The 23,256-nt window shown below is 36.4% G+C and overlaps 1 protein-coding gene and 1 long non-coding RNA gene across 2 annotated transcripts in view; both read left to right on the top strand.

Moving 5' to 3' along the window:
- RPS6KA5 (ribosomal protein S6 kinase A5) overlaps positions 1-23,256 on the top strand; it is an 85,634-nt gene that overhangs the window by 2,697 nt on the left and 59,681 nt on the right. The window contains exons 2-3 of the mRNA XM_035327269.1: positions 9,144-9,215; positions 21,115-21,333. Of these exons, the coding sequence (XP_035183160.1) occupies positions 9,144-9,215; positions 21,115-21,333 (291 nt within the window). The remainder of the gene's footprint in view (positions 1-9,143; positions 9,216-21,114; positions 21,334-23,256) is intronic.
- On the top strand, positions 9,223-10,270 carry LOC118167640. Its single transcript, XR_004751215.1, has 2 exons — positions 9,223-9,783; positions 9,888-10,270. It is a non-coding gene; the product is annotated as an uncharacterized LOC118167640 (long non-coding RNA).

Genomic DNA, 23,256 nt, shown 5'->3' with positions numbered 1-23,256 from the left:
ACAGAAAGTCATTCAAAGTATGAAGAATTAGGTATTCAAATCAGCTAAGTGCAGGTGAACCTGTAGTTACGCTTTGTAATTACTTGAGTCTTGGAATTGCTCTAAAATCGTGAAGCTGGTTAGAGACAGGCATCGACTGCAGTCAAGTGAGTAAGTGAACATACTATAAAACTCGGATTTCAGATGAAAAGAGTATCTTCAAGAATAAAACAGATGATTGCTGTTACCTTCAAGCCAGTATTGCAGCATATGAAAATGCACAGCTGCAGCGTACATAGTGTTATTTCTACGCAGCACTCGGCTGCTTGTTAACCTTATCATACTGTGGTTTGTCTCCTTTAAACTTTGGCTTTGAATTTATAATCCTGTCTTTGATAGGATCTGCCTTAATTTTAGCTCTATATCCCATGTTCTTATGGCACTGAAAGTCATTCTCTATTGCTTGACCAAAAAGCAAGTGCTGAAAAAACATCAGTTCACAGGTGGGTAGATTCCTTCTGTGATAGGGAAGGAGCTGTGGTGCACACTTGAGTGCCTCTCTGAGATGCCATGTACTTTGCTAGATTACCATGATTGGGTACTGCTCTGTGTATGTATTTTTTATTTTAATGTTGAAAAGAATCAGATTTTCCTCATACTGGTGGGCAAGCTGTATACGTGCGTTTGCTTCAGTAATTTTTCCTTTGGTTGGTTGTTTCACAGATTAGACACAGCAGTGACTTTTAGAACACATTTCCATTAATAGTGATTTTTTTCCCTAATGTATTTAGCAACTGATTTACTTTATTTTTATTTTTTAATCTTTGGAAGAGATTGTCACACAAACCCTTTTTTCCTCAGTAGAAACTCACAACTCAGCCACTTCAGAATAGCCACCAGCTCTTTTTGCTTACACTGGGAAGGAAGTGAGCTTGTGGGGAAAGTGGAATCCCCGTCTCTTGTCAGGAAGTCGAAGAAAAAACATAACAAAGATCAAATGATAGGAACTGGTGACTGTCTTTGACTGTTACTGAAGCTTTCCAGTGAAAATAATAAGAAAATGAAAATTTCAGGATGATCTGTTGCTTGTATCGCATAAGGGAAAAGGATGTATTCTTGAAGGCTGACCTTAGAGTTGTTACAGCTTCACATCTGTTTTGGAGACCTGAGAAGCTATGTATTATTTACAGTGGAAAAACTACTATAATTGCCTCTACATTTTCTGTTCCCTGGTTGTGCCAAGGAACCGCACAATGACAAAGGTAAAGCCTATTAGAGAACAATTTATGTGTGATGGGGAAGGATATGGGCAGAGGAAAGAGCTGTGATGTGGATAAGTAAGAAGAAAATTAACTGCTAAAAGTGATTTTTTTTTTTTTTTTTTTCTACTTCTGCTTACTTTTTTCATAGTTCTTGATTTTGGTGGGGAGGTGAGGAGGGAGGGAAGGATTAAAGGATCCTGAAGCTTCAGTACATGTGACTAGCTAGGAGGCTGCCCATCTGGCAGTGAGCGTGCTCACTTTCAGCATTGCCCAGTGAGGGCAAGGATGAGAAAACTGGGATTTTGAAGCAAACATGAGACATGAATGTATGGGCGATAGGCAGTGTATATGTTTAGGATTTTGGACTGGAGAACCTGCGTCAGTTTGCACTGACTGTACTGTATGGCATGAGAAAAGGCATGTGAAGCACAGAAGTCAACCCAGCGATGGGCTGCGGTGCTGCAGACAGTTTGGAGCAGCAGGATAATTTGGAACTTCAATGTGAGCCAAACAGCCTAGTTTATAATTGCACATGGAACTATGAAAGGCTTAAGATAACTCATGGGCTCTTTGAAGGGTTTAATATTACAAATTCTGAGTTACCCTTTATTGAATGAGAACTTAAACTGGAATAGATTTATTTGTAAACTGTAAGATAGCTCATTGTTTGTTCCTATTGCATCGTAAGGCCTTGTGGAGATTCCTGTGCCTAAAAAAGATGATGAAATCATGCATTAAATAGAGAATTCAGCCTCTGTGATGGAGCTACACCTGGCACCTCTACTGTATTCTTTCTATTTTCACTGTTCGAAGGAAACATGTTTATGAAAGTTTAAAGATTCTTACACAAAGTATTTAAAAAGTATCAGTTTTTGTATCTGACTGTACTAATTCTGTGTATTGTTTAGATATTGGGAGATACTAATAGTTGAATATTTCAAAGCTCAGATTGTTTTAACTTTTCTCTTTTAATCTCTAAAATATATGTGCTCTAGTATTGCTTTTGAGTGAGTTTATGAATATTCCTCAATACTACTTAAATCTCTGGATTTTATGCTTTCAGAATTGGTGCTTTTTGTAGTCCAGGAATCTCCTGTTATTTATCTTCTGGTAACTTAATCAGCTTTGATTATGAATGAGCAGAGTGACTATCGATCCATTTTTTTTTTTTTTTTTTTTTTTTCAGGCTTTGGAATCTAATAAGCCTGGCTAAATTGATCTATAAAAAGGCCTGATACCTTTAAGCTCTCGTTGCTTAGACTAGCGATATTTTATGAAATGTCTCATGTGGATGAGGACTACCAGTCAGTCTGCTGTTCAGACTTGTTCCAAAGTATTTTAAATATGTTGGTTTAAAAGCTCATGCTGGATTCCACAAAAGATTTGGGAACCTTATATGCTGCTTCAATGCATTTTAGGCTCTTATTTAAGACACAATTCAGAAAAGACTTTCCAGAGTTGCTTAAACTTATGTGACAGCCTGGGTGTCTGAGGGTGTGATTTGTAGCTCTGTTCTTGACATAAATATTTCTGTTGGATCTCCCTTGCTGCTTGGCATCATTTGTCAATATCTTCTGGGAAGTGTTCTTTTTTTTTTTTTTTTCACCATTGTACAATCCTAATGATGAAGTGCAAGCTCTGCTAAGATCTCTTTGCTTCTGACATGTTCTGTAAAAAGGCAGATGGCCTGGTTAATGAAGGACTTGCGTTGCAGTTATTGTATTTATTGTTTGTGTTTTGTTTTGGGATCTATTGTGACTGTTGACACTTATAAATATTTTATGCTGGCTTGAACAGTTAGTCATAAAAGCTTTACCTGAGAGAGCATCATTTTGAAGATATTCTTAAGCTTTCCTAGTTATTGTCTGCATAAGCTAATACGGTACTTCTAAAACTGTAAAGAGAGACTGTGACTTTTTATTTTCTTTTCCTTCTTTGTTGCTTTGAAGTGGTATACTAATCTCTGTTGATAAAGAAGGCCAAATTTGATTCATACCTTGTTCTTGGATATCACTTCTGGTTTGAAAAGGTATGCACAGTCTTTAGGCAGCTGTTATTCTGAGTTAGCTGTTTCAACTCATTCTTTGGTATTCAATTATAGCAACTTGATACATTAGCATGTTACCTAACTACTTTTTTTTTTTTTGGCTGTTACATGATGTATACGGTTACCGCGCTTTGAGCTTCTGGTTAATGATGGAGATGCTTTGGGGTTGAATCTTGGTGACCTCATAGTGATTCATCGTACATTAATGGCAGACCTCATAGCTCAGTCACTTCTGTAATAGCAAAAGGAGACTGCTGATGAATGCAAATGGATTTTAACATGGAGCATTTTCCAGTTCAAACTGTTGTCAGTCTGCAGTGTTAATCTCAGATACCCACACTTATATTTTCATTGCAGTTTCTGATGTAGAAATGGTAACTTTGGTGGGATAGTCTTCTGCAGCCTCAGTCCATGGTAGTGATTGTGTCCTGTTGTCTTCCCCACAGCATTTCATACTTCTGAATTTCCACATGCTGTGTTACACTTAGCTAGTACTTCAGAAGGTTTTTGTCATCTTTGGCTGTGTAAAGATTTGGTTTCCAGGCCTTCTAGAATAGGATCAATGGCTCTGAGGTCTTGAGTATTTTTCAGCTCAAATGGCCTTGTCCTTAAGTATCTGGTAATATAGACGATGAACAATTGTCACCACTGTTAACCCTATTTGTGATTCTAGAGTTCAGGATAGCATGAGTTGTATTTTCCCTTCTTTGATGTGAGTTCAGAACTGTGGGCATGTTTTATTTTTACTCTAATTCTTCTAACCTAAGAAAAATGTAGGTAGTCCTTGAGGTGTGGTGTCCTTTGAAACAAAAGTTTGTGTGATGGCTCCTTCTGATTACATGATACTCTTGTTCAATGACCTGACGATTATTAGTTGGTGGTAGTCTTTCAGGTTTAAAGGACCGTGGAATATTTTTCAATTCCCTTCACAAATAGTTATCAGTTTTTATAACAAGTTACAATCAAAGTGTAATTGTATACATATATATAGCAGAAAAACAGCACAACATCCTAGATGCATTTTCATCAGTGTCTAATGAGCAACAGTTGTGTGGTTTTGGTTATATGTTGATGTGTTTGTGCTTTTTGGTTTGCTTTGTGTGTGTTGTTGTGTCCCTCCATTCCTCCCTCCTCTGCCAAGAATATGTGAGTTTTGGTCAGTTTCAAGAAAAACACCCGCTGTTGACTCTAAGGGATGATCTTGATTTTTATGTTCTTACAACTTTGAAAACCAGCATTTGTTCTTTGTTGCTGTGACTTAAAAGGTTAGATCAGTTCTGTGGGTAAAGGTGGACCATTCCCTGAAGCAATGGGTTAGAATCAAGTTGATCATGGTAGCAGGCTTCAGACACCTGGTAATCTGAAATACAGCAGATTTTCTCCTGTCTTATTTTTTTTCTTGCTTTCTCTGCTCTGCCTTAGAGTGTGAGGTTCATGGTTCTGCTCAGTAATCCAGCAGAGCTGGTCTCACATTGCTGAGAATAGCAGAGATGAGTTGCAGCTTTCAGGCAGAGCTTGTCTTTGAAGGCTCCTTGATCTAGTTTGATAGAGGAGGCTCCAGTTCCATCTTTCTGCTTCAAAACCTGTAAGACATGGAGTGTAGAAACAGAGGAGATACCACATTTAACTTAAAAACAACTGTTGTTGTATTATTATATATTTAAGATGATAAAAATACAGTTTAAAGCAAGTAGAGTCACTACTTAGTACCATCATGCACAGTTCTCCATTCACGCTGGGCCATCTCAAGGTTCAGGTATTGCTCAGGTGACAGTGCCAAGTCCTGTGTCATCTGCAGGTACTCCACCAAGCAGAAATATGTTGTCTTGATGCCCAGAGTCAGACTGTTCTGCCTCCCTGGAGGTAAGAACAGCAGTACTGATCTTCCTGCTTTGGTGTCCCTGCATGTGGAGGTTTGTCTTCACCGTGGGAGTCTGTCTAGACATTTGCTTTCTTCGGAGGTGATGACCAGGACTGGGATGATTATTTCGTTTTTGTTTTCATTGTTGGCCATTATATCTGGCTTTTCCTTTCAGTCTGTTTCTCTGTTTCTGGGTTGATCACTTGTATCTTGCTGTAACCATCACCTGCATACCGTAGAAAATCTGTAAACAGAAACTTTTCCTAATGGTGCACCTTTGCAGTTAGCTTGTCCCCTAGAATGTGCTGTGATCCTGCTGCTTGTGCTGTTTTCTTTTGTTCCTGATGTACCACTGTCTTTTATACAGTTGTGCCACGTGTAGCTTCAGACTGCTTGTGGAGAAACTCTTGTCCTATTGACTTGGGCAGTACCTTCTTCATGTCCAATTTCAGTTCCCTTCCTTTGTACTTCTCAGCTAATCTGTCAGTGCACTTGAAGAAAAAGGGCACGGAGAAAAAAGTCGTCTGTTTCCAAGCTCCTGGGAACTGTTACCTTGTAATTGTGAAAGCAGTCCTTGTGAAAAGTCTGCAGTGGCTGTTTGGGCTCTTACTGAGTGGCTGGTGAGCATAGAACTGATCTTTAGGGTTTACACTCCTCAAAGTAAGTTCAAAGAAGTATCAGTACAGCAACCTTAGTTCTGGAGAAGGTACACCACATCCCAATGTCTAAAAGTGCATCTACTTTCAGCACATGATGGCAAAGAACTGCTCCAGCAGCATCTCTGGAAAGAACGTGGTGCCAGAACCACAAGCTTTTCAGCCTGTTTCTTGGCTGATGACTTTAGGGAGGGACTGAGTGCAGAGGCTGTTGGATCAAGTCATTGCCTGGCATGGCAGTGCTGGGAGAAACACTGCCTGGGGGAATTGTTAATCTTTTCCTGTAGCTTTGAAGACTTATTATTAATGATTTTATTTCATTTAAGATAGGGGATAATTCTGCTTTTCTTTATGGAGAGTAATTCCGACAGAGTTTGTGTGTCCCAAGTGCTCTATCATACTTCCATGTGTTATGCAGCTCTTCTTAGCCGTCTGGTCTTGTGGGATGGCCATTTTCCTCAGTATCGTGAAAATAACGAGGTGGGATTTTTTTAATATTGAAATAAGCTTATTTGTGATTTTTCCATTTCTGCTACAAAAATAATGTTACAATAACTTGCAAGGCATTTCTTTCTATTTTTTTAGGGCAATTAAACATTCTAAACTGAAGTAAAATGGGATTAAGTGGATAGTGCAAAATTATGGTTCCCATTGGAACAAGTATGTAGTAGGTCAAAATAATAATCATTCAACTATTTACTGTCACAAGTATTTAATCTCACAAAAGTAGGAAAAGTTTTTCTAGTGTTATTGAATGTGGAATGCAAGTTAAATTGAGTTTATAGTTAGCTCAAATTAATGGGCAGAGTTCAGGATTTGTTTTATTTTTTAGGATTATAGCCTCTATAGCCCTACAAATCTCTGGCGTGTTGTTAGTGAGTGTTTCTTTGTTCTATTCTCTCAGTCTGCTTGTTCAGTTCCAAGAACACAGCAGCACTAAATGACTGTTTCTCCTTCTAGAAGAGCATTTAATTATAAAGCCTTCTGCTGACAGCTCTTAAAGGATATGAGACGGTAAAAACCTTTTTGGAGTACTCCATAATGGAAGATCACTGCATAATGGAAGTGAAATGTTTCTTACTAGTCTGAGTCCAGCATTCATTTAGCTAATGTCTAGAGAAGTTCTGTCTCGAATCTGTTCAGTGACACCCACTGCTTCATTAAAACTGTGGCCACTGACACCGGTCTCCTTAGGATCGTTTCATGACTCCTGCTGTTCCTGGTCGGAAATGCAGTTTTGAAACTGACTGTTGAGTTCTGTTGTCAGTGCTTGTTAAGAAGAGTAGTGTGTAATATTCAGCTGCTCCAAGACAGATTGCTTTCTGAGTGTGACGTGACTTGTTGAAGTTATTACAGATATTCACTCAATCTAGCTTTGCCTTACCTGCTGTTCCTCTCTTAGTAGATGGTACAGCTTACTGCTAACTTGTGAAGGTGATGTAGCACTAGCAACAGTATTTGTTCTGTTTGCAGTGAAAATTGTACAGCAAGCTTCAGTTCAACCCATGTTATGCATAATAATTGATTTTTTGAGGATTCTGGTACTAAGTCTTGCCTACTACCTGTTACTAAAATAGAAAAGTGCTCTTTTTGTGATCGGTTCCAATAATAATTTCTTTGATATGTCTTTTTATTGCATATAATATTAGAATAACTTGTAGACTCCGTCAGATTTGCAGAAGTCATTGTTATGTATGCTTCTGTTTGTACAAGAAAAAAATCTGAAAGCTCTTTTTGGCTTTCTAATCTCCTAATAATTTCAAGTGTTCTGTCTGCACTTACTCCAAGTTTGATTAATCCCTTGTAAAAATGAATGATAGGAATTGAAAGTAATACTTCAGATGAGATTTCATCCATGCCTGGCATGAGAGCACTAATGTTACCCCATCCCCACTAGATGCATTTTGTGTATGTGTACAGACCCCTAGGATTATTGGAACAAGTTATGAATTTGATTTTTCACATGTTTAGTGGGTTGTTTTTTTTAATACTTGTTTATACTTCGCAGAGATGTCATTCTGAAGCTTAGTTTTCTGTTTGTTTTGAGCTGTTGAGTTACTACAGTTTGGTGAATGGTGAACTTAAATTGTGATAATGAATTCAGAAAGCTAAGTGTCTTGATGAATTTTCTCGGATATAACAAATTCTAATAGGCTTTGATGAATGGGATAAGTTAATTTCATCATCTCCTGTCAAAGTTTTCCTTTTATGGTTAAGAGATCTTCATACTTGAAATCTGTGTTTCTGCTACTGAAAACTTCTTGCATATCTTTCCTTTCCTTTTTTTTTTTTTTTTTTTTTTTTAACTAGCCTTTAGCCATACAGTTTGGCATGAAGCTCTGTTGTGAGGCATTCTTTTAGCAGCCATGACAGCCTGTGGAGCTTCTGCTGCTTGGTGCTGCATCCTTAATTGTGCTAGTAAAACTGTTTATGCAGCTGCTCATTTAAGTGGATCAGGAACTGAACTTGGCTTAGAATAATCAAACTTCTTTACTTTTTTGGCTTACTGCTTTTAATCTGGATCGTTTCACTGAGCAGTTTTGCTGCATGTGCTGCAGTCACGTTGATACAACTGGCTGGTGAATGTTATGGTAGGAATGAAAGATGGAAAAGATTGGAGCTGCTTAATGCTTTCTTTCAGCAGCTTATAAAGGCAAAAAAAAAATAAACCCTTTCTTTCAAATAGGGCTCTAGACCAATAGGTGTTGGTCTAGTAGACTCAAGGTCTTTCTCAGTAGTAACAGAAAGTCTTTTAAGGTTTAATAATTCTATATTAAATGCGTGAATAGTGATGGGAGCTCTGCATCATCCCATATACTCTGGGGACGTGACAGTATTCAGGGTGCTAAGGAAGATGTGATTGCTGTCTGCGACTGTGTGACTGGATTACAGATAAGGTGGTTCTAGACTTTTCTCAGTGGTGCACAATGATAGGATGAAAGATAATGGAACATGGGAAATGCCAATTTAATATTAGGGAAAGAAAACATGACTGTGGTGGGGGTGGTTAAATATCTGAAACAGTTTGCCAAGGGAATGTTGTGGGTCTTAGTCCTTGGGGTTGTTAATGGCTCTGCTGGTCGTGCCCCTGAGCAATGTGATCACATTACGTGTTTGGACTAGGTGGGCTTCAGTTTGGATTCAGTGAAGATCAATAGGAGCAAGAAAATGTTGCTCTCCCATGCTTTTCAATTTCTAGTACAGTATGCTGGTGGAATGTCCTCTTAGCATTGCTTATTTCATTCGGTTGCTAACTTGTTTTTACTGAACCTACAGTAATATGTCAAAATGATGTTTCAGTGTATTACATATCTGACATGTTCTTTTTTTCCCTTCAGCGAATTTGACAGGCCACGCAGAGAAAGTTGGCATTGAAAACTTTGAACTCTTGAAAGTTCTTGGAACAGGGGGTAAGATGCACTGTTTTTCTAAGTTGAATGTTACTCTTAAGTATAGTTTTGTTTTCTGGATGAGTTCTTAGTAATTGGAACATTCTTTAGGAAGATGCATTGCTTTTGTATTGTATACCATGGTATTCTTCACTACTTTTCCAACCAACAGCAAAATTATAGGTCAGATATTGTTGCTTAAAGCACTGGCTGAAGATATGCTCTCAAAAAACGGAAAATAAATGGCTTGATTTGTGAAGATATAATAATATAATACAGTTTGTGAAAGATATGATCTAACTGAAGATGTGAACTTTATAAATTTATTACATTTTGAGACTATATTTTGACAAATTTCTCAAAAAACTGCAATGGCAGTATATTATTGAATACGATGCTTTAGGCTATCTGTGCATTTTAGCATTGACTCTTCTAGTTTCTTTCTCTCATAGTCAAGCCACTGTAATTTTTAAGACAGGAAGATGTTTACTGTTTTATTGTGGGTTTCAGCATGATGATGGAGATCTGTAGGATGTTGTAGGATTGCTATCTGTAACTAGCAGCATGTCCTGTGTTGACAATCCTAAAGGTTTTGTTTCCCCTTTGTTTAAAAGCAAATTCAAAGACATGCACATAGACCGAACGTAATAGTTTTTATTATTCTTAGCATGTCCTGTGTTGTCAATCCTAAAGGTTTTGTTTCCCCTTTGTTTAAATGCAAATTCACAGATATGCACACAGACCAAAAGTAATGGGTTTTGTTATTCTTAGCATGTTTATACGTTTTTGTCACTATTCATATTGGATGCACTTTTGAGTATATTGGGATAATTGTGAGGGCGGACTGTCATCATGGTCTGTAAATGCTATAAGTTAGTTTTGATATGAAATTTGGGGTGTTATCAACCATTAACAGCTAGCAGTGAGGCTATAATTCCATAAGCTGCTGCATCACTGAAAAGAGCAGCAAAGGTTTTTGATTTTCACATTTAGGGGTTGTAGAGATTCTTTCACAAAATTTATTAAGCCATTAGATCACCTGAGATTATATCTTCCTGTTTCTGAAGTAATGTTTTTAAAAAAGTTAAATTCAAAAGGTTTGACAGTTCAACTCCTGCTGTTCAATTTCAGTAGTTGGTAGTAGGGGCAAGGAAGCTTTAATATTCAGATATATATGTTGCATATTCCCAGGAATGTGCAGCAATGATGTTTGGAAGAGTTTCATTAATGGTTTGAGTGTGGTTGGCAGAAATGAAATACTCAGAGTTACGCATTTATGTGAGCATTTCTGCCTCCTGCTGATGGAAACATTGGCTGGATATTTAAAGGCTGTGTGTATATGTGTATGTACAAAGACCAGTCCCATTCCTGATTTTTTTTTTTCTTTCCTACTACTGTAAGTCTGAGGTCACCTTAATGTTGCAACAATTGCATTTGAAATGCAAAGTGAATTTAGTGGTTTCTCTTCAAGCTCAGACTAGTAGAAGCCTGACCTCCTCCTACCATCTTTAGACGGTACCTCTGAAATAACTCTTGGTACCGTTGTCAAACATTGCTACCCTCCATACCCTTTCTTCTTTATGCACAGATTAGCAAACTTTTCTTGGTGTGGGATAGTCTTAATCATAGCAGGTAGTCCTTAGGCTCATCACCCGTAGCCATTTTCACCCAGATTAACAGGGTAATTTTTATGAATAACAACTCTTAGAAAAGACTGCTTTAACAGGTTGATAATGGAATTAACAGTGCGTGTATGTGAAGAAGAACAACTGAGGAAGCACATCTCTCTGTCTTCATCATGCTCTAATAGTCAGTTTGCTCCAGAAACATCTTGGGTCTCAGTGGGCTTCAAACTATTTCAAGAACTGATTAAAAGATTCCTGCAAACTTCAGGAAACCAAATGTGGACACCTAATGTGTACTACAAAGGGCATTTTGTAGCAAGACTAGTATCATTTTTATTGGTAAAGAAATGCTTGTTGCCTTGTTTAAAATGTAATGTTAATAATAATGTGAGGTACATTCTTAAGAATTCAAGATGATCAGGGCACTAAACTTTTAGTGTTAAGCATATCATAGCTGAGACTAGTGTCCTAGGTTTGTCAGAGGTTGCTGTTGGCCAACTACTGGACAGCAGTAAGTGCACATGGCCTGATCAGAATGGAGCTAGTTCTGTTTGCTTTTTAGGAAGTGACCATCTGAAATGTCAGTTTGTGGTGACACAGAATCCCTGAAAACAGGACTGGAATGGACTTGAAGAGGTCCTCTAGTTACTTGCCCTGACACTCAGTCATACCTGCATCGTTCCAAACAGAGGTCAGCAAAAGCCTCAAAAAAGAGACAATCTGCAACCTTCCTAGATGTTCTTGTGTCATCTCCTCTCTTGAGAAGCATCCTGGAGATTGCAGTAAGCAAAAATCCTCTACTTCTTGCGAGAGGTTTCTGAAAGAACCACACATTACTTTACAATGGGGTATATCCCTGTTAGGCTTTTCTTTTGTAAATACTGTCAACAAAATTTTGATGAGGCTCTGAACGTCATCTTAATTTTCAACATATTGTTGTGCCCAAAAGAGGTTGTATCCTCTTTAATGAATAAACAGCAGAATAGAAATTGAAGTATGATATTGGTCAGTTGACCAGTTCAAGATCATCTTAGCCTACTGTGTTTTGTGGTTAGTTTTTTTTTTTTTTTTTTTTTGCAAATATCTCAGCTACTGTTACAGAGTTACGGAGAACTTGTACATATGCAACCATTAGTTTAATAACATAGAAACCTCTTTGTAAATATCATTTTTTAGGAAATTCTAGAACTTTTTTGTTAATAACAAGAACAGTTGTGCAAGCACTGCATCTTAAGTGTGTAAAATCAACTTGACCAAAGGCAGTAGACCTTGCAGTAGCTGTTGCAAGTGAAAGATCTGGGGATATGCATTCAGTTAGTATATTTAGCTATTTTTGTGACTGTATTTTAATACTGTGCAGTTTACCCTGCTCCCTCCCCCACCGTCTTCTTCCATAGCAGAGTGACTATTTTTCAGAATTTATTAAGAATCTAGACACCTGTTAAGATCTTATAGCAAAGTTTGCATGTTAACTGTGTCATGTCAGGAGTTGTGGGTCCCTATCATTTCTTGCACTCATGCTTAAGTTGAGATTGGAGCAATGTGTGTTACTGCTGACTTCTCAGTTCTTTGTCCTAGGATATATATTTACTGGAAGGAATGAGAGCATGAATAAAACTGTCTATAATCACAGCAACATGTCAGGAATATTTGGAATGGCAGGCTCTTGCTGGAGAACTGTATTAAATGGTACCACAGAAGAGTCAGGCCTCGTTGAAAACTTGACCTCTGTTGTCCAGAGCTGTGTGTCTGCATTTCAACTGTCATCCTTAGGATTGCTCTCACAAAAAATGAAGAAAATGGTCTGAAGGTACTTGCATGCCTTCTGCGTTGATAAGTAAAAGTTTGAATTATCTTGTTCTGTAGTTTTAATCCTATCAGAATAAGAATGGAGGCTGTTTTCCTCAATGTGTATTTAATTTTACGTTAAACTTTGTATAGGTGGCAACCTAATTCTGGTGAATCTAAAAATGACATCCTTCTAAAAAGTAGCTGTCTATTGGTGAGGGTGCAAGTTACAGGTGTTCATTAGATGCCTTTCACCTTACAGGGGATGAAATGACAGGTTTCATTATTAGTAATCTGAAATACTTCAAGTATTTTCCACGTGGTATGTGGTGCGTGTGTGGTGGCAGGCACCTGTCCAAGCAGCCTGTGTCTTTCCATTAGTGACTTGTCCTAAAAATATGGACAAGATAAGAGAACTGTTTGGTCTGTTGTTTGTTTGTTGGGGAGGGCAATTTTGGGAACTGCTCTGTTGTTTTACTATTAAGTTCTGTGAAGTTGAAGATGTGGGTGGGGGTTGACGTTACCTTAGACAAATTGATTCATGCAGATGAAAGGGCTTGTTTGGGAACAATTTGAAGAAAAATGAAAAAGAGGGCATCTTGTGGCATCTGTTTACACGTTGCTCTATTTTTAGGCAAGAGCTATCTTTATTCTGGCAGTTGAAAGCCTTATCTGATGTGAGCTTTTAGGTATTGCTGATATACTGCGATACAGCTAATGCTAAATAAAAGCTGTGATACTGTTTTAAAGTTCTTCTCTGTGGAGTTCAGCAGAGTGCAAAGTTTCCCAAATATCTGATAGTTAAATGATCTACAGTAATGCGAAGCAGAATGAATTGAAGCCTTCTACGCACGTTAAGTGATGGCTGTAGATACTGTTTTAACTGATTACAATCTTTTAGGTATAGTCTGTTACAAGGCAACAGAGTAACTAAAGAAAATATTCAAAACGCACAAAGTTAAATGATACTGTGCTTAAGTGTATGTGATTGGTAGTTCTGTATAGACACTTGGTATGGTGTTTTTTTTTTTTTTCAGATAGTAGCTGTGAGGCCTTGTTTGTATCATTTTTAAGGCTTATTTGTTAAAAAGTCAAACTAAGATGATTAGAAATGGTATCTGCATGTGCTGATGTTTCTCCTGTGGAAGTTATTTTTGAATAGCTTTTTCTTCATGCAATGGCTTTGTATAATTTAATACTTACATTTTTCTTTTAATTTGCATTTTTCTTCTTGTGTTCCTGTATGCCTAGTTTGGTTTTGTACACATTATCACCATTAAAATCATGCTAGTTTATTTTTTTGGTATGAAAATAATGTGTTATACATTCTTGTCTTCTGACCTGTCTCTCAGAGGAAAATACAAGGAAATCAGAGTTAGTAGCCTTTTAATCAGAGTTGGAGACCTTTACATTGCATTAAGTAGCTATCATTGCAATAAACTTCCCCATTGGAGTAATCAGTAACACTTGACATCCACAGAACAAAATCGCTGAAAGTATGCCACTGTTAATAAAATTATTAATAAGTTGCTTGTTTGCTTTGGGAGCAAATTGTTTACTTGACTTCTCTGCCTTGTCCTTGTTCTATTCAGTATATGTTTTTTGAAACTCCAGTTTCTTTGTTTTCACTTAAATCCTTTTCATTTGCAGTTGCTTTATAGCCTTGCTAATGTGGAATTTTCAGACTTCCTGCCAATTGAATTCATGTCCCTAGCTGTTTATCCTTTCTAGTTAAAGCTTTTAAAACGACGAAGGAGACAACAGGAAAGTGGCTATGTTGGCTTATGCATGTCCACTTGGCTTATTTACTTCAATCTAAACTTTTTTTATTAAAAAAAAAAAAAAGTCATACACTTTTCTGGGTCGTATGTTTCTCTACACTGAGATTATTACTGCTTTTTTCTTCTCAACTATTTCTGCTTCTGATTTCAATAAATGCCACTTTAAGCACAGTTGGCAGACTGAATGAAAAAGAGGCAGTACATGTGGATCCTGAGTACATGCTGCAGTAATCTGGTGTGCCACTACAGGCCACTAATGAACACAGAGGAATAACTAGAAACAAGAAAATATTGTCATGTAGATTTATAAAATATTATGTATAAATTATTTTAAGTACTTATATAGAAAATGCGAGTATGTGAGCATTTAGGCATATTCATTTTATGCGGCTAAAGCAGTTAAAAATTAATCATTAATTTTTATCTTAATCCTAATTTATTTCAAGAAATTAATGAAATTAACTTTACAGCAACATGACTAGTTTATGAAAAATGTGTTGAAAATGTTAATTTTTTTTTTTTTTTTTGGTAATCACAATTAATAGTATAAAACTGTTAAAGAAACTACTAAAGAAGTCTATATAGAAAATTTCTCCAGGAACAAGCTTAAAAGAGCTAGACGGAGAATTCCATAGGATTGAACAGCTTAAAGACTTATGTGTGGAGGATATTTAGAATCTGATACATAAATTCAAATGAAGGAAGGAAAATTGGTAGGATGAATGTTAGATTTAGGTGATTAGTTCAAAATCTTGTTACATAAGAAAGAATAATCTAAAGGTCATAAAGTATTCTGATAAAGCTAAGATTGAGAAATTTAGATCTTTCAAAGAATATTGTATAAGATGTACAATGTTATTCTCCCAGACTGAGCACATTCCTGTAAGATTGGAGAAAAAGATATGGGGTTACTGTGCACAGAAGACTAGAGAGTTTCTACAAATGACTCCAAACTCTAATTAATATTTTACTTCAGTTTCTGCAAAGGACACATATAAGGAATACTGATTGGAAAGTGGGATGTCTGATCGGAGACAGGGTTTGGAAAAAGAACATTTATTTTTCTGTATTGAAAGAGCAGACTGAAAAGAGGCGACTGTTCAGTCGAAGAAGCTGGAACTTGTACAGTTTCATCCCTTTCTTCCCCCCCTGAGAATTCTGAAAGAATTGGGACGTGAAATTGGAGGTCAGTAGCAAAGACTCTTACTGGAACTAATGAGTCAGAGGTGATACAGGAAACTGGAGAGAATAGCAAATGCAATCCTGTATTTAAGAAGGAACTATGAGGATGAACCAGGCAGCTAGTGGTTGATCAGTTGAGGAGGCTTCAGGAGCATGCAATGCTTTCAAATAAACTTTGAAGAAGAAAATTTACCTTAATTTTGGTAACAATTAAAAATGAGACACATGCTTAACCACTGGTAGATTGTCTGACTAATGAAAGCCCACATTTAACAACTTACTTCCTTGAAGGGGAAAAAAAATCAGGCATGGATCTCTTGCCATACCTAATTACTTGAATAGTTTTTATTTTTTAAGGAAGCCAAAGTTTTGTTTTTTTTTTTTAAAAAAAAAAAAAGGTCAAAAAGAAAAACTCAAAACCAACCAAACCAAACAGAACACACCAGAAAAGCAAAATGCTGATAGAAAGTACATTTTAAGATGCAGCTTTCCCTCTCCTGCCTTTCATATTTATAATCTCTTATTTGCCTGTTTAATGGGACAAGGAACTTGTCCTTAGGTAAATAACAACATTGAAAAAAGTCCCTTGTAGATTCTTGCTTGTCTGACATCTAAGGAAATCTGACAGAGAATGCATCATCTTTGGTAATTTAGTGGTGGACAATAAAAATTGAAAACGCTTCTTCAGAATGCTGTTGTTTGATCTTAAAGGGTTTTGTTTGGCTTTTTATTCTCCATTTTTAGCTGTTAGAGCTGTATGCCTCTCTGACTTTGTCACATCCTGAATTTTAATTTATATGGACAGGTATCTGCACAGCCAGAGTCCTGCCTCCAGATTTTTTTCAGCTAGTTTAAATATATGGCCTATTTTAACAAAGAAAATTTCAGAGGAAATAAGTCATAAGGCATATTATCATGCCAGAGCAAAGTGAAACGTATTCAAATCATTATATATCTTGTGCCTTTGAGTCTTTCAGTATTGTTGTCTCATGATTATTCTTACAATGACAGTAAAAAAAAAAAAAAAGGTAGTTAAAGAACTTATGTTAGTACTTATGTTAGCACTTAAAACACTGCTTTAAAATTTTCTATATATAAGTGTCAAGTTTTGATGGGTTTAAAAGTCCACAGAAACCATTCTGTGTGCTATAAACAAAAAGAATTGCTTGTTTTTTTTTTTCTCTGTTAGAGTTGGCTGGCATGATGCAATGGCTTAATGTGTTTTGCATTTACACAGAAAAAAGAAGCAAAGATCACTTTGTTTTTAATTCGTTGGCTTTCAATAAGAGTGTACTTTCGGCATAGCTGAATGACTTGCTGAATTGTTATGTACGATAGTGTGTATTACTAAATTATTATTCATGAAAAAGGCATTAATGAAAGGAAAGTCTTAACCCCCAGTTGTATTTTTCTGCCTCACAAATTAAGTGAAAATGTGATATAAATTGCTGGCATGAAATGTCTTGCTCATCTCAAGCCTGCTATCCATATCAATCTGCCATTAGTGCATCCTTTTTTCTTTAACCTTATATGTTTATTTTGTTCCTTTCAATAAATCATAAGGATCAATCTTGTGTATTTTATATATGCATACATTGTATTTTCTTTCAGTTCTTGCATAATTTAAAACCTATTGCATTTGGGGGCAAATCTTTGGTGGCTGTGCATGTCTGTTTCCTGTGTGGGGAATGCACTGCTGACTAAATATTTCTGCCTTGAAAATAGTAGAGATGTGTATCAGTTTTTATGAGAATGAACATTGAAATTTGGCTCTGAGAAGCATAAAAAGCTTTTCTGAAATAAGATCATCTGGTACAGGTATTCTTGCAATAAAGTTGTGTGACTTTTCCTTGCTGTCACTCGAATGACTTGCTGTTGCAGTGTTGTCTTTTAAGTAGATTTCTCGTGGTAATATCGGAGAATCTGCTGTTGAACATGTCATGAGTCATTTGATTAAAATAGTGCTACTTAAGATTTATTCTCATCAAAACCGCTGAGAGTCCTCATCATGCTGTCAGTCCTTTTCAGATTGCTGCGGAAACAATTTGTACCGTGGTAAAGTTCTGTCTTGCAAATTGTTCTAAGGTAACATTAGTATAGTTTCTAGAGACTTCCATATAGCTCACACATTTACCAGGTAATTTTCTCATACACAGTATTTAAAACCATAGTAGATACTGTTAGTATACTGCTAGCATGCTGCTGCTTGAGGTGGAGGTGTGTTACTGTATGCTTTTTTTTATAAGGTATAATCAAAGATGCAAGTAGCCAAGTGTTAAAATCCAGAGGGGTTTGTTTCTTTTAGTTTGGTGTAGCCTAATGTTCTCCAGTGTTTTTGATAAAACTGCTGTGTCCTGGGAACTTAAGGAAGCTTCTGTGTAATGCTCTCCTGGATGTTTTAGAGAGGCACAAGTTAAATACCAAGCTCCAGCTGAAAATTGGTGAAAACTAGGTCCGTTCCCTTATGCATTTGAGAAATGCAAGCTCAGGCCATTCTCCACACTGGTTTCTGTTGTGTGTTAGTGGACTGCAAAATCATCTATGTTTCTTGAGTAGTAACTCCTTAAAAAGATGGAAGTACTGCTTTTGGAAGCTGTGTGCTTTTTTTTTTTGTTCGTTTTAAACCAGTGCTTTCAATAGTAGGGTTTGTTTTATAGATGTTAAAATAATTTAAGTCAGTACTGGAAAACAGTTGAATAACATGAAAATTGTACACGCATAATAGTGTCATTGAGGTCATAATATTATGGTATGTACAGCCTTTATTAAGTTCATTTGTGCCTATACATTGTGACAGGATTTATGGCCCATGCCTCTTTTACTATGATAATATTTTATGCCTGTGGTTATCCATTTCTTGATGACCAGCTTGAGACTACTCAGGGCAATTTACAGTGATACACTTGAGATCTCATGGCTGCAACTGATGCTGGGGAGTGCTGTATAATACTGAGCATTGTAGAGGGGGGAGAAATGTCCTGGTATCTCCCATTTGTAACTTAAAATAGGTAGAGGTTTAACCTATTCTGGCTCTTTTTGCCTTTCTTGACAGGTATATTGTGAAAACTTGTTTTATATCTGTGAAAGCCCATATCGGGAATAGTAGGCACTGTGAACAATGCAAACATGACCCTGTAGAGCAGAAGTTAGCTAAAAACCAAACTTTTTGAAAGAATTATTAGTTATGAGTAACATTACTCTGTATACAGAATGAAGCGGAACTCAGTTATAGAAGAAAATAATGCTTTATTTGGTAATTCAAAACTCTCTATTCCCTGTCAGGGAAGGGGAATGATAGTAAAAAGCTGGCGTTACACATAGTTGCTTACTGAGAGTAACTCTGTAGTGTGTTTGAAGATGAGTGTCTCCCATCAGGACAGTGTATACTCTGTCCAGTGCATTTACAGTTTTGAGATACTTGAGTGTTCCTTTTGGGAATGCCATGTGAAGAAAATGACCATGTAGGGGTTATACAAAACTCCCAGCTGATTCACATTTCTGTTTCTGAGACCCATAAAGAGACCCTAGAAGAACACAAAGATGCATACGATGACGGTTTGCTTAAGACACTTGTAGCAGTCTGTGGTTTGGGGTCTACCTGAGCCAGAGGTTCTGTGTTTAGTGATGGTTTCTATATATTCTTCTCCATCGAGGATTTATATCATCTTTTTGAACTCATCTACATTTTTGACATCTACAGTGTAATGTGGCAGTAGTTCCATAGCTTAAATGAATATTTGTGTATCGTGTAGTTCTTAGTTTTGATACCCGATGATTTTATTTGTTATTTTATTTTTACAAATAATGAAAAATTGTTCTTTATTTACCTTCATATAGATCTTTGATTTTAGTTCTCTGGCATCTTTTTCAGTATTCTATGGTTGTCAGGCTGAATAAAAAGTTTATGCATTCCCTTCCCTTCATAATCAGAATAATCCTTGTTATTCTTTTCTGGATCTTTTACAGTTCTCCAGCACTTTTATTTTTCTTTTTCTGTTGGGGACAGAAGAGAGGAGCACTGAAATGGCATGCATTACTCAAGATAGGAGCAAACAGTTTTCATACCACGGCATAAGGGATTTTTGGTTTTGTGTTGAAGGTCTGAGGGACTGAGCGTGTGTCATATTTCCACTTTAATACTTTCCTTGAAGTTCTCACTTTCTATTTGCTTTTTGGATTACCTCTAGCCATTGGGGGTGTGTCTTACAGAACTGTCTATAGTCATGCCAGATATTTTTTTTCTCAGTTACAACAGTATAAAAATTAATGATTATCTTACCTCACATGGCTTACTCATTTACTTACTTGGAATTTTATCTGTCATGTTATTATTCAGCTACTTAATATTTTGATAGGGTTTTGCAGTTTTCAGCAGTCAGCTTTGATTTCTGTTGTAGTAGATAAGTTACTAACTTTTGCACTGTGTAATTCATATATGACTGAATCATGCAGGGCAAACTCTTGTGTTGTCCTCCTTTCATCTTAAAAGCTGAATGTTTATTTTTAACCCTTGATTTTTGTCTGCTAATCTACTCTTTGAACCTCTGATACATTTTTTAGCATTTTCAATACACTTTTGTAGGGGAACTTGTAACATACTTTGGAAACCTAGATAAGTAAAGCATATCATTGTTCCTTCCTCATGATTTCTGTAAGCAGTTATTAATAGAAGTAATTATAACCATCTACAAAAGTAGCACTGAGTCTTTCTCATGTTACCTTGTCATGTATATGCTAAGTCTAATTGTTACTCTTCCAACAGCTTTGTCTAATACAGATGTCATTTATTGGCCTATAGGAGCCTTTTTATTAAAAAAAAAAAAAGTCTATGTGTCTTATTCCATTGTGTAGCATATTTTTAACAAAATATGTAAATAGAACACTTCGATTCATTACTTTAAAAGTTTGGAATGCCTACCTTTTGGTCCTGGTGACTTTTTTTTCCTGTTTGTGTTTAGAGAACTTCTTCTTTTGGAGAGTTCCTTCTAGCTTATTCTCTTTAAGCCCAGTATGGGAGCCTCGGAAAGTCCCTGTGTTCTAAACACTGGTGGGAAGAATTCATTGGATTTTCAACAGGTTTTTGGAACTGCTGTAAAGCCAGTAATCAAAGGTTCTAAGTTGTGCAGAAGTGGGCATGTTCGGGGGGGGACAAAAATAGCATTGTTCTTACCCCCATACTCTTGCCAAATTCTTTGTATGGGATTTTTAGGTTATTGCAAAGGAAGAAGTCGTTTTAACTTTTAAATTATTTTAATTATCTTTTTAATCTTTATGTTAAATACTGAAATTCTGTTTTTCGTACTCTTCCTGCATTCACTTGCTGAGCTGATTTGGTTGAAATTTATTTTGGAAAAGACAGTCTGAAACAATATTCTGAAAGATTTTAACCTGAATAATTACTATTTGGCATAACAAAGAATAATTGAGTATAAGGGCCAAATGAGAATGTGTGTAATGTTAATAATCAGCAGTGGTATCGTGGTGTCAGCCAGACCTGTAGTATGAGTAAATAATTGTTTTTCTCCCCACTCTTTCTTTTTTAAGCCTATGGAAAAGTGTTCCTAGTAAGGAAAGTAAGTGGCCATGATGCTGGAAAACTGTATGCCATGAAAGTACTGAAGAAAGCAACAATAGTTCAAAAAGCCAAAACAACTGAGCACACAAGAACAGAACGACAAGTATTGGAGCACATTAGGCAATCACCATTTTTGGTCACGTTACATTATGCCTTCCAAACAGATACAAAGCTTCATCTCATTTTAGGTGAGTAGTTTTCAGGCTTCAACTCTTACATTAATACAAAATAAAATCTAAAAAATAAATATATAATCCATCCTTTTATCTCCTTCATGTTTTGTAGTTTTTTTCATGTGGTATTAAGTACTGTGTGTTTGGAGATTGTATGGGAGAATATAGGAAGTAAAATACAGTTCATCTTCAACAGTGCCTTTGTGGTTTTCCTGTTTGAACCTCAGTGTGCTACTCTGACTTGGGGAAAAAATATACTTTTTTTTTTGCATGCAAGTCACTGGTATGGTCATAACTGCCTAAAGCAGAGGTGGAAAATTACTAAAAATAAATTTTCTTCAACTTACCTAGAAGATGAAATCCTCATTTGCAGCTTTCTTTACCTGTTATTATACTACTGCATTAGCTTTCTGCAGAATTTCAGACTAGTTGATAGTATAATTGAAAAAATTTTCATGGGCATTAAAATGATTCCCTTTCTCTGTATGCTGTCTTTGCTTATGTGGCACAAAGGTTATTGGTAGGGTGGGGTGACCAAAAGTAATTTTATTTCTGGGATCAGTTGGTAGAAAATAAGAAAAAAATACACTGTCAGGCATATAGCTTAATTTTTTGGGTGATCCTGCTTGGAGCCAGTTTTACTTGATGGTCCTTGTGGATCTCTTCCAACTTGGGATATTCTATGACAGTAAAGAAATACTTGAACAGACATATAGCACATTTCATTCTGAAGATGACTTACACCAATCACATTAAAAATAAAATGTATTTTGAAATGTTGCCATCTGTTTGAGAGGACAGGTCTGCCTGCCATTACGCTGACCAGTAGATAGGTTCTAGTAGCACTGAACTGCTGCAAACTGAAATATTCTCTCAGTCAGGCCTTTCTCTCTAAACAGATGCCCTCATAGTAGGCATCAAGGCCTGTTAAAGGTGATTGTGCTTTCATTTTTATGTCTGGGCAAGTTCCTTAAAACACTGGAATATACAGGTTGTTGGTTGGATTTCCTGCTCTGAAATGCTGGTGAAAGTATTTATATTGTGGACTCATTGTTAATAAGTTCTTACTGTTCTTCAGCTCTAAGCTGTTACTTGCTTTTGTGCATTACTTTATTTTTGTAAATTCTTCTTGTAACATTCATAAATATCCATTTACACAAGATGCCTGATAATGAACTGTTGTATAGCACGGCTTATTAGAACTTTCTTCATTCAACTTCTATCCTTGCCATTTTGCTTCCCATACTTATGTGAAGAACCAGATCTATTTCTACAGCATTTGTAAGCTTGGCATGAGACTGTTAAGGAACTTTCCCTGAGTTTTCAATTAAGAAAGAACACCTTCCACCCATTGCACCCTCCTTTCAAGCCAGCCCTGTTTTAGGGAAAGAGGCTGACATTAAGAAGTTATATTTTGTCTTCTGTTTTATTCCAAAGTTTTCACTGCCTTTTAGAGGCCTTGGCTTTCTTGGGAGGGTCAAGGATTTTTCCTCATAATGAGGAGTATATACTTAAAGAGCTGGAAAAGAGTAACAAATGCAGCTTTAAACCTCGCTGCTTCAGGAAGCTTTTGCTGCCAAAACTTTGTTAAACCTTTTCTCTCTTGAGTATTGAGACTTCCATTTTTCAATTTTTTTAAGGTTTATTTGGAGAAGCAAACGGTCCTTTAATTTTCTGATTACTGTTTAACCTTAATTAACAGGCTGATTTAAACTTTGAATTAATAATTTTTATGAATGTTATATAAATCCTACCCTGCTGACTGTCAATTCTTAGGAAGGTGTTCTACAAATGTGCCTTAGTTTCATATATTACCGTGGGATAAAACAGGTGCCTGAGAAGCTCAAGGTTAAATGAAGTATTCACTAGATTCCTTTTGAAAATGTGCCTTTAAAAGTGTAAGGGTTTTCATAAATTCCTTTGAAAAGGATACTAAAG

The sequence above is a fragment of the Oxyura jamaicensis genome, chromosome 5 (assembly GCF_011077185.1).
Source record: "Oxyura jamaicensis isolate SHBP4307 breed ruddy duck chromosome 5, BPBGC_Ojam_1.0, whole genome shotgun sequence".
Classification (NCBI taxonomy): domain Eukaryota; kingdom Metazoa; phylum Chordata; class Aves; order Anseriformes; family Anatidae; genus Oxyura; species Oxyura jamaicensis.
The sequence above is the reverse complement of the archived record's forward strand: the minus strand, read 5'-3'. Positions and strand labels throughout refer to the sequence as shown.